Source organism: Pygoscelis adeliae, unplaced genomic scaffold (assembly GCF_000699105.1).
Source record: "Pygoscelis adeliae isolate BGI_AS28 unplaced genomic scaffold, ASM69910v1 Scaffold186, whole genome shotgun sequence".
In the NCBI taxonomy this organism is placed as follows: domain Eukaryota; kingdom Metazoa; phylum Chordata; class Aves; order Sphenisciformes; family Spheniscidae; genus Pygoscelis; species Pygoscelis adeliae.
In genome coordinates, this window is record NW_008825071.1 from 8,867,895 (window position 1) to 8,880,054 (window position 12,160).

The 12,160-nt window shown below is 41.6% G+C and overlaps 1 protein-coding gene across 1 annotated transcript in view; it reads right to left on the reverse strand.

Annotated features, from left to right (window-relative positions):
• Positions 1 to 1,002: 1,002 nt before the first annotated feature.
• Positions 1,003 to 12,160, reverse strand: part of MBOAT1 (membrane bound O-acyltransferase domain containing 1) — a 55,856-nt gene continuing 44,698 nt past the window's right edge. Inside the window, exons 9-13 of the mRNA XM_009326558.1 lie at positions 8,958 to 9,061; positions 6,092 to 6,156; positions 4,577 to 4,709; positions 3,206 to 3,357; positions 1,003 to 1,135 (exon numbers count right to left, since the gene is read on the reverse strand). Of these exons, the coding sequence (XP_009324833.1) occupies positions 1,003 to 1,135; positions 3,206 to 3,357; positions 4,577 to 4,709; positions 6,092 to 6,156; positions 8,958 to 9,061 (587 nt within the window). The remainder of the gene's footprint in view (positions 1,136 to 3,205; positions 3,358 to 4,576; positions 4,710 to 6,091; positions 6,157 to 8,957; positions 9,062 to 12,160) is intronic.

The following is a 12,160-nucleotide window of genomic DNA, read 5'->3' on the forward strand; positions in this document are numbered from 1 at the left end:
CTGCTGAAAAGTAACCCCTCCACAAAACCGGATGTTTTTGAGTAGAACAGTCTGCTCCATTACAAACCTTTTTCAGATTTAACCCATCACTGCAAGCTTTAAAACACTAAACCTGCATGGCTCCTCAGTTATTTTGATACTGAAGTGGAAGTGCTGCATCACTCTAAAACTGCAGAGTAAGACCGATGCAGCAATGAGCACCAGCTGCGTCATTAGAGAAGCACAACTCTACAGATCACAGGGTGTATGTCCCTTCTTCTACTCCAAAGGTTGGGGGGTTTTTTGTTTTGCTTTTACTTGGCTTTAGATTTTGGCCTAGCCAGTTGCCAGTGCTCCCAGACACCTATTCCCAAAGGACTTGTCTTGCCCTCATTACCAGCAGGTGTCACATTGAAGGATGTGAAATACCCTTGCTGCCGAGCTCAGGCTGCAGTCCCTGGCTCTGGGGATTGCCAGGGAAAGCCCCGCTCCCTCTTCTCCCTGCCGGGGCGAAAGTCAGCGCCAGCACCTCGAGCAACCCCATCTCTGTAGTTTTCTACTTGCACCATCTCTCTCCATAGCCAAGAGGTGAAAAGCTTCCCTGCCAGCTGCCCACAGCACCAGGCTATCAGGCAGCTGGTCTAACTCTTTACTAGCTGCTTCCTGTCCCTCTAATCACAAGATTATTGATTAATAATTGTATATTTCTGTAAAAGAGCAAAAATGCCCCTCTGTGTGAAAAAGTTTAAATATATAAAAACACTTCATAAAAATATTTATTAAAAAAAAAATCAAAATGCCCTATGAGCCTGTAAACGTTGCCTGTAAAATCTCTGTTAATTGGAATAATTTGAAATACAGTCATTCAGGCTCCCTTCTGCCCTGTTAGGTAAGATTTTAAGATAACCAATAGAAATGCCACATGTCTTCTACTTCGACCCTCATCCCACCCGTTTTTCTTCTTCTTTGTTTGTTTCCAATATAACAGTTCGATTTCCCAATCGGCAATTTTCTTTGGAGGCATCATTTGTCTTTGCTTTTAACAGAGTTCTGCATGGCCTGATTCTGAGGCTTTCTTATGGAGTGGGCTTGAGGTCTGATGGGTAACACAAGCAACACCAAGATGCTTAGAATGTGCATGTGAAAATACATAGACCTGGGAACAAAAGCAGAAAGACAATATTATGTTTTTGTCAGTAATAACATGAATTGTGCAACCTCGGTAAGTCCGTGCAGAATTTAGTGCTAAGGGATGAATGCAGAAAGTATGAACCTGACCTAGAAAGCACAAAAATACACCCTTGAATTTCACACAGCCTATGTATGTGGTATCAGCTGGCACTGATGAAAATGTTGCTGTGGATGTTAATGAGGCAAGGAACAACTCGGCAAACTCCAGAATCCAAAGTCTGACAGCTCAGATAAACCCATGTAATTCAACCCTAGACTTACTCAGCCCATCTCTTTTAATGTTAGAGTATACAAGGCTACATTCTGAAGAAATATCCTTCATGCTTAGGACACAAAACTTGTACAAGTTTTAAAAAAAAATCAGAAAAAAAAGTGACAGAAAAAAAATTCATTCCAAGTGCTGAGATCTGAAATAAATCAAAACACTCAACTTTTAACTGGGGAAGGTCAGGTAATGAAGTTTACAGAAGGGTTATGCTTTTGAAGGCAACTACTCAGAGATATCATAACTTGATCTCCTATTAAATATCAAATATGTTTATTTCAAATAATTTGGTATACACAAGATTGAACAGAAATAAAAAATACTTAAACCAATTACATGAGGCTCTGGCAGCTTGGGGAGGACCATGGTTGGGAGCAGTACGGTCCAGCTCTTAACCACAGAGATGCACCTTTCTATGGTCTCATTTATGCTTCTTACCATAGTTCTAATATCCTTGTAAGGTGCTTAAGACCACTGCTAGGTGTGCAGTGCTCCAAATTTCCTTGTTTAACAGTCTCTAAATTTAAGTGTTAACTATGTTCAAAATCACTAGGGCAAACAATATTAAGGTGATAACCCAACCTGGGGCAAGGGTGGAAAATCATTTTCTTTGTTCAGAACTTTGGTAAAAGTACCATTTCTGCCTTCATGGAAGCTGGCATAGTGCTAGCAAGTTCTTTATACATATTTATTTCTGTAGTTTTGATGTTAGCAATATAATCTCACAGAATTACATTAATATTTACTTCATGGAGTGGCCTTTTGTAGCACAAAGGGAAACCACTTCACTTATGGGGCAAATTTATCAACCAGTTTAATATTTTAATCTCTCCTCTCTTTTTTTGTTCTGATTGCTGTTTGCTACTTTTGTCTTGAAAGACAGAAAAGTTAGATATTAATGAGGTAGTTGGGAAAGCATCTTACCGAAACTAAGAAAGATCTGGAGTAATTTTTATGTGGCAAGTTTTCTGTGTTGAAATCAAACGTTTTAAGAAACAGGAATAGAAAATGTCAAAATTCAACCCCCTTCAAACAGACTTACTGACAGCAGCTATCTTGACTACCAGTTTTATGTCTTTCATGTTAGAGGAGGGAATTGTCTGTCTTAACCAAAACCTGTTACTCTAAGTTGACAGTTCACTGTAGAATGAAAGAAAAGCAAAGCAATGTAGTCCAGTCTCCCTTTTCAAATTATTTTCTCAATTTCTCTATTTCAAATTATTTTTATATCCAATATACTCTGCAACACCAGTGTTTCTTATTTTTAAGGAACCTAGAGACGTATTCACTTCCTATGGAAATTTTCAAAAAGAAAAGCATACTCATTTCAAGAAGTAATGCTCTGTCAGGCACCCTCCTTATCTCCTGCCGACCGATCACATCTCCTGTTCTACGCATCTGGCAGCTGGAAGCCTGGTCTTTTCTCGTTGAGTCCTTCCTACTGCCAACTCACATTATTCTTAACCTCTCCAGCCCTGGCCACTGTTAATGGTTGAGACTTGACCGTTTTGAAAAAGGAAACTGAATACGAGAAAAGTCACGTAAGGACACAGAAGGATTGAGAAGTAGAAGCGAAGTGCTCTGCCTTGGCATTATTATCATCTCATTAAGTTACAGGAGTGCAAAAATCACCCCTTACACATTATTAAACAGCCTGTTTGAACTCCTTTCAAATTTGATGAAATGCCAACTGGTTTTCAGTGTGGTTTGGGTTATTGAACAAAAGCCTGTGCCGGTCTGGAGAATAATAGTCAAGAGGAGAGAACTTACTTGTAAAACTTAATCGTGGGCTCAACAGCCAGCATAACAAATGGTGCAACAGTATAGCACACGGCCAGTTGAGTGGCAACCCAGGTAACAATGTCGTATGCTATCTTGAGAGGCACTGACGAGAGGAAGTAATGTCTGCAATTGTTTCTTATCTGCAGGTCAGGGAAAAGTAAACAGAAAATAGTATAAATTCATTTCTTAGGCAAAGTCATGCGGACACATTGCAGTGTATGACTCTCCACTTATCATCAGCATTACTATCACAGAAAAGTATGTGCACCAGTTAGAAAGCACTGAGAGTAAGAAGGAAGACAGAAGTGCATCGACTGGCATATCCAAGGTCCCACAGTCAACCAGTGGCAAACAGAGAAGCGTCCCCCAATTTCCTCTGCCATAATCATGGGAGCAGACTCTCCACACTTTTTCACTGTGCTGGGTGTCTGGCACAGTGTCTTTGGGGAGGGGAGTTGTTATGATTTGATCTTCCTCCCTCCTGGTTTTGATTTATTACTGGTTATTAACGGTGAAACAAAGTTACTTTAAATGAAAAAAATATGTGTTTATACCTGCAAGCATGTGCTGTTCCCTAGAGATTTTGGTTTAGCTTCACATTTATGAAATCCTCATAAATGAGAGGCAAAGCAAATGTTAAGACCGTATGTTCAGCAACCTGCTTTAGCCATAGCGGTTAATGCTGATCACTAGTTTAATTCACCTTTCAAATTGACATGGTTATTTACCCACAGTCAAACTCAAAGACAACGGTGGTGCTTCCCAGCCCTGCACAACTGGCTGGTTCAGCCTGAAAAATCAGTAGTGGTAAAATTAACAACAGTGAGACACAAAATCTGTTCTGTCTTCGGTGGCTCTACCCAAGATGAGGCCCATAAACGGAGAGACTAGTTTACCGCATCAATTACATCCACATGAAAGAGTTCAAGTTTGGGCTAATGCTCAACCCGTAACAGTTTCTTGTGAAAGACTGGGCTGACAGCCAATTACATGCCAGCATATAGGCAACATGACCTAGCAAAAGTCTGGACTCCAACATGACCTTGAATCCCAAGCTAATTTGGCTGCATGGACATAGCCAGTGGCACTACCAACTGTACACCCACAAGCAACGTTTCCTCTGACAGCCAGGGACAGCGTTGCAGCATGTGCAGAATTGGTGCTGATTAAAACTGCTGGGGGTACTTTGTAATCAGCTTCAATACAGAACAAAGTTTCAGTGAACATCAAGCCCGCAAAGGCATGGAAGAGGGCTCACAGCAGGGACAAGCTGCTTGACCATGTCAGGGTGGTCCCCGCAGTTGACAGCTGGATAGTATCTAGCATGGGCCTTAGAAGAGAACAATGAAAGGTACATACTGCTCTGGCTGCGAGTGTGATAAGGATTCCAGTGAGAAACGTAAAATAATATCCAGGATAGATACCATGCCACAGGGCCGACAGGATAAACGTTAAAGCCGTAGGGTACCAGGGAGCTCTGTCATAGCAAACACTGCAAAGACGAAAACAAGACAAGAAGAGGCTGAATACAACTGAACAATGGACACTGCACTCCAAACCCTTCTCTGTTTTTAAGGTCTTATTCTGCTTTCTTAACGGTCTTATCTTTCCTCAGTTACAGACGAGGGCATGAGGCACTCTCCCTTCATTTACATGGAGGGTTAGGTGGAAAGAGGAAGCATGCTTTTATGCGCTGAGTAGCCAAAGAGCGCCTGTACAAATATTCCCGCTGCTCATACCATTTAAATAAATAGCGGGGCAAAAGGCAGGCAAGACTTCTCTTTCGCTTTTATACCTCTATCTGGAATCACACACTACCCTTCAAAACTCTGATGGCAGATCAAGAGCAAATCGACAGACAGAGACGTGACCCCACCCTTCACTGGTGAACAGAGCTATTTTTAGGCACTGTTATCTGGCAGATGCTGGAAACAACAGGGAGTGCCGTAAGCTACTGCAAACCAGGGGATTCCTGCTAACTTTAGCAGCCCAAAATCATACTCCAAAGACGCGAGCGAATGATACCATTTCAAGAACACACTAACCAGTCTATTCGGCTATCTGAGGTTTAACTGAAGTGCTGTGTTCCAAAGAAACGAGTCAAGATAATGCACTACTTTATCAGGAACTTCATCTGAATCATGAGAAATAGTAGATATTGACTTTTAAGAGGTTAACAATGAAAATAGTTATGATAACCACAGTAAATCTGTGCCTGCATTTCAGACCTCACAATGACTGTACACTGAGCTTTAATCATACCAAAAAGTATATCAAGCAACAGCGAGACAGTTCAATCTACAAAACTTGGACTTATGATAGTATTTATATGTGCCTTAACAGTCACGGGTTAAAATCAGATCTTCTCAGTGCTATAAGAAGTCTCTTCTCCATATCCTAAACAGGGACTCCCTAGCAAGCATCTTCTGGTAACTCCAAACCGGACTACACTGGGGCTCTGAAGATTTTGACTTCTCTCCCCTTCTAGCTGAACTGGATCCCAGTGACACAAGGCTCGCCTGCAGTAGTAGTACGCATGGGAAACATAACATAGCAAAGTGAAACAGTACAGCAAGAATAATGGAGGCAAACAGCAGCCTAAAAGATGCCATCAAAATGCTATTACTTTTTATTACGGAAGATCTGAACAGTTCATTTATGGCTTTGCTGCTCATATATAAAATGTGGGCATTTTACATTTGCAGCAATAAAACTTTACAGCACCAAATACCCTTGTATTCCACCAACTGTTACAGACAGAGGAAATAAAGACAGCAAGAGGCTATACATTTATGAGATTCACCAGTCAGTGTTTTTCCAGGCCATCCAGAATTCTGGGGTCTCACAAGCATGTTACGGTTTCATGACTCTTACCGTTTTAGCCAGGCAGCTGTCTGAATGTTCCAGTTTTCAATGTACATTTTAAAACTTGTTGCAGTCTAAGAAAGAAGTTCACATGAAATGTTAGCACTGAAACCTGTAAAATAATACTTGCATTTTAAATTAGAGAGGTGGTACACGGAAAATATTAATTCTAGTAGCTAACTGTTGTGAAGACTGTGCCACAGTCCATCATTATACTAATATGTTTTGGGAGGGACATTAACTAGGCTGATTGCTCACCGTTAACACTTGGCACTTGCTGTAAAAATCTCACTTTGTTTTGTAAAATTAAATACAATGTTTGGTTATTTTTCAAATTATGGGAAATCTGAAAAGCTTTCTTGTTTTACATGCTTGGCCTTCCCTTCAGTTTATAAACAGCTTCATTTTTGGAAGAGATATCTTGCCAGCCATTACGCAGTCTGGACTTCCCTAGAGTGTTATTAAAACAAAGTGTTATAAAAACTAGAAGAAATGCATTATTATTTGGAGAAGGGAGGGGGAAGACTGAAAAACATGGACAAAAAAATTTAGGACTAAATTTAGAAGCCAATTCTCAGCCCACTGCCCAGCATGAGAAACCACAGTGGACTCCAGGGTCCTGGGAGAACCACCTGTACCTCCTCACAGCACCAGTTCTCCCAGTTTTAGGGGACTGCTGGACTCCATTCAGCATCAGTTCCCCTAATCCTGGTCAACTTCACCTCTGGTGGTTCCACATCCCCGCTCCCCCTTGTTCCTCGCCTACTGACAGAAACCTCTGAGGTCCTCCTCACCAAGTAGGGACATGATTCAGTGGCACCACATTATTTTCCCGTATCAGCTGAACGGAAGGACACACTGAAAAGATGGATTAAAGGCAAAGGTTTCCAAGGGGAATATGCAGATATTTTTGCACTTCCATACAGAATCCTGAAGGCTAGCACTTCATCCTCTGTGTTTAAAGAGTTAAAATGATTAGCAATTCCCAATGCAGTAGTGCCACATTTTAATTGCGTTACCACACCAAGAGAAGCCAAGAAAAATATAATTTCTCTTTAGGCAAATATTGTCGCTCTCTTTTGCCATCCTTTGAGTTCTCCTCTTATGTTACCAAAAGAGCAAGTAGTCATTGGTTGTCAAAATACGCATGCTGCCAAGGCCTTCTTCAAGTCCCCCACGTGCATTTAGCCCCCGTCACATTTTAATGCCCTCACAACTCCTGCCATGTGCTTATCTTTACTACAGATCAGGTCATTTCCTAGCCACATTTAGCACTCAGGTTCCCAACTCTTAAGCAATTTTACATATGCAGGTGGCTATACCTGCTGAAAATACACTGTACAATCACATTTAAACTTCAACTCCCGGAATTGTTGTTGGTGCATAAAGTCACAGTTTAAGGCTCACACGAAGTAACGGTCTCTGTAGCCTCTCTTTTTCTCATTGCACAGATGATCAAATCAGTGGAGAGCACTCTGTTTTATGCTCCTGGAAATAATTTCTCCACCCTGATCTCTGTTGCCCCTGTGACCAGTAAAGGAAAAAAGTTTTGAGGGGGTCTACAGTTCAGTGGGTAGAGAGGAGCAAAGACTCCTGCTTCCTTAATTTGGCTTGACTAAAGATCATTGCCTGCACTTCACTTTCCTCATTCAAGCAGAAGCTGCCTCAGCCCATCAAGGTAGGAATCATCTCCTGTCCCAAAACTGAATCAGACATTGATTCAAGATCTTAGAGTGGTATCTAGGGTGCTGCCATCATTGAGGACTATAAAGCATTTCTGGGCTGTATATTCTGCACCGCTCAAGGAGAGATGTACAGTAAGGATTAATTAAAAAAAAAAAAGACAGAGAAAGGATGTTGAGAAAGAGAGCATGTATAATGATACTTCCAGTTTTGGCATCTTTCAATGAAGAATTACAGGGGCTCTTTCATTCTTGAGAAGAGCTATTAAAGCACATTCACTTAGTCACAGATCATTCAGCAATAAAGCAGTCAACTTATTTTCATCTGCTTTTCCTTTTAAAATCATAACTACAGAATTACAGGAGGAAGCTCCTCCTATTTCTAAAGAAAAGAAGCCTTTAGAAAGCAGTCTCAGACACGTGAAACATTTTCACATCCCACTGGCATTCACAAAATATTCTTCGGGGCAAACAAATTACATTTGCCATCTTTTGCATTAGAGAAACAAACAAACAGCTTACAAAGAACTAATGGATGTTAAAAGTATACTCCAGTCACAAGAAACGCGTGACACATGTTTTGAGAAACAGTGTGGTTTGCTGGATGGAGCTCTAGATCAGCAGCCATCTAAGCTCTATGTGGCCCTGCCAGTTCCCATTCAGGTTGCTCAGTTTGTACCTGTTATCTCTCCGACCCTTGCTTTTCTTCATTTATAAGAGGCATTCCAGGCATGTGCAGGGACGCAGCCCTTGAAAGTGTCTGTGCAATGCCTACTCCTGGCGGCCTCTTTCACTACCACCACCCGTCTCAACTGGGTTACAAAAGTGGAAGACTATTAGAAGTAAATAAACAGAATAAACCACAGATGGTGGAGAATCATAGCTGCAAGCAATTTATTGACCCGCTGAACTCAGCCACAATCTACAGTAATTGACTGCTCATTTATTAAACATCTGATTAATCATTTATTAGTCCTCTATAAACTATTTAGAAATGCAACCTGAATACAGAGCGTGACAAAGGCTGCGTGACAGATGCTTTTTATCTGCCCAACAGATAAAATACAAAACCTCTCCATGTTAAAGAGGTACAGCCTGTTGGCATGGACTTATTTTCCTTCCAGCAAAGCTCCTCCCCATTATCATGCCCATTTCTCTAAAATTATGCCAACGCAGCCACTCCTTTAACTCACCTCAATGTTCCAGATATTTAAATTGGACAACAGGTCCCAGCGGAAAGCGCCCCTCTCATCAACTCCACTGAATCCATAACCAGCTGCATTGTTGACTGCATCTGCTGCAATGTCAAAGCAAAATGGGTCAAATCAGACTGCTGGAGGAGACATGTTTTCTTACAAGTCAGTATGACATTAAACACACATTTGAGCCAGCTTTATAGCAACTAGCATCCCCTCTTTCAAAGAGAAGCTTCCTCTTGGCAAAGGGGCATTGCTATAAGGCGACACAAGAGTCATTTCCTCAAGAGGAAAGAGTAGCTACTCCTTGGGCAGAAGAAATAAAATAATAAAATAAAAATAAGACAACAATGGATAGAAATCACTTTTCTCATTATTTTACCTTGCATATCTATCTCAGATTGATAATAAAGAGTTGCCATAAAATGAACTAGCATTTTCCTCAAAAGGGTACCTGGATGTCACAGCATTTTCCAGAATTCAGAAAAACTGTAGTGTCTCAAAGACATGCTTACCGTTTCTATTGAGTTCCAACATGGTTGTTTTAATTAAGACTTTCATTCAGACTTCTGCAGACAAAGCCTTTTGCTAATCCTGTAGCTCTGTGCCTCCCTAAGTACCTCACCATCTCTACAAATCAAATATTGAGTAACTTCAATTACAGACTTAACTACTTTAAGTGCAAATAAAAGCTTAGGTAACGGTAGGCATTTCACATGCTGCACTCTTGCTCTTTCCCAGGGCACCGGTCAACTACCTCCCCTCTCAGCCTTGGCTGGGAGCCACCTCATCACTGGGTCTCAAGATCCCGCTTTTAATGCACCCCTGCCAGAAATCCTCCCTCGGAGTACTAAGAAAACAGAAGGGATTCGTTATCTCTGGATCACTAGATGCACCCACTGAGGATTATTGGAAGAAAAAGGAAAGCGAAAATACAGGTAAGGCTTTTCCTTCTAGATCATTCACAAAATACAAGCCTGATTAAGTTATGCTTTAAAAAGGTCAGCATTTCTTTCCCAAGAATGAAAACTGATTTTGCTTTCTAAGTGCTATGAGTACAGGCACAAGCTCATGGAGGAATCCCAAAGCACAAAACCAGGGAGAGAACCTAATTAAAAGCAACAAGACTAACAATAAATAAATAAATAAATGAGCAACCTTCTCTAACATGAAACTTTCCATTTTATTTTCCACTTTACTAAATGAGCTAGATTTTACTGATCGTAAAAGAAAGGTCTCCAAGTTTTTAATTCTCTCCCTGTTTAAAACAAAACAAAACAAAAACACAACCAAAAAAACCCAAACAACCACCCTGCCTGAAATTGGCCCATAGGACCCTGCCCAATCGCAGAGACTGGAGCTGCACGTAACTGTCACCCCAGAGCAGGGGCACTCCTGGATTTGCTCCTCCTTGCTCTAAGGGTGGCAGGTACCACTTGTTGTTTCTTTGCCAAAAGCAAGAAACCCGAAATCCAGGGACATAATAATACAGCAGACCCATCAGCCTCTTGCTTCCCGAGCTGCTGTCTGCAGAGCAAGGTGTGAAGCACAGAAGAATTGCAATTGTCCACCCTCGAATTGCTCACAAAACCCCAACCTCCACAAAGCCCGGCAGAGGTTTCCCTGCTGACTTGAACAGCTCTGGCGTATCGCTTTCACAGCTCCTTGGATGCAGGCGCTCAGTCCAGAACTGGTTTCATCGACAGCTCCAAGTTAAGTTTGCAGCCACATTCCCATGACTATCGCTAATGCAGTGAGAAGCCGAATTTTCCGTCTTTCCATGGATCTGGAGGAATTCAGCAGCGTGGCTCTCGCACAATAGCGTGACTGTCCTTTTCTGAGAACAGGAAGCGCTTATCGGCTGTTTCAGCAGGCACTTTTATAACGCCCTGGGCCATGCCAGCAGGAGCTAAACTGCGAAAGGATAAAGTGTCTGCTGTTCTGCTGCCTGGATTTGTAATGTGAGTAATAGAGGCCTCACCCTCCAGTATGCAATGCATGCCTTTCCCGAAACCCCTCATTTGTAAGATACTTCTACAGCCTCTACGGCTTAGTCACGTCACAAATCCAAGTTCAGTTTATATCTTCGATAATGGACTTTTAATTAACTATAATGCTGGAAAAAAATGGAGGCAACAATTTAACATTGGATGCCACAAAAAAAAGTTTCTGAGCAAGCAATTCTTTATCCCAAAGCCTTTCCCATCCCACATATGCCAGTCCTGGCTGTCTTCCCTCAATCTGTCGGTTTTATTCCCAGCAGTTTAATCACAGCATCGCAATGTGATTAAACTGCTGGCTCTTTCCATCCCATCTCAATGACACTCGTCTCAGTTTCAGGTGTATGCATTGCTGGCTGGGCTTTCAGGATCTCCCCTACACAAAAAGTCTTGTAATACCAGCAAAAAAATTGACTCGTTCAATTTTCAGCCTGGCCTAGAAGGATTTGAATCCTCACACATAGATGGGAAAGGTGACTTCTAAAAGGAAGAAGGTAAAATACAAAAAGATTATTTTGACCATCAGTCTAGCTCGCTCCCAATAAAAGAAATTTGCTTCTCTCTATAATGAGCCCTCTTCCTTCTCTTCTCCTTTTCCTTGCAGAGATTCTTGGGTCCTTCCCATCATCTCCTTCGTTCCCCACCTTCCCTATGGTCCTCCAATCCTTTCTCTTGACCGCTCAGAGCTAACGTGTGTACAGGACCACACATTGCCTTAGAGGCAAAGCCTAACTTCAGCCCCCCAACAAGCACTACAGCTTTCTAATACAGAGGCATGTGCTAAAGATGTCCCATAGGAAGAAAGAGGTCTGTTTGCATTATAACATACTTGTAAAGCCTGAGCAGGTGTGACCAGTTTTAACCTCCCAACCCCACAGATCTAAGTGGCAAATTATGAATAAAGCATGAAAATCAAGGTTTGGAGGAGACAAACTTTTCCCCCCACCCCCCTAGGAATTCCTGTAAAAATTATGTTGGTACAATTACAAAGTTTTAAGTAAGAGGAAATTGCTACATTGACTTTACTGGCAAGAAGCTGAAAAGCAGATTTGGTTCCAGAGACAGAGAATGTCAGACAAGCTAGAAGAGATTTTATGCACGTTTTTGAAAACTTCTGACATCTCCCCACTTCAGTGGGGTCCAGTGCCTACAGGAACACGTGTACATCTCCCATGGGAACTACAGGTCTAGGGACTAATT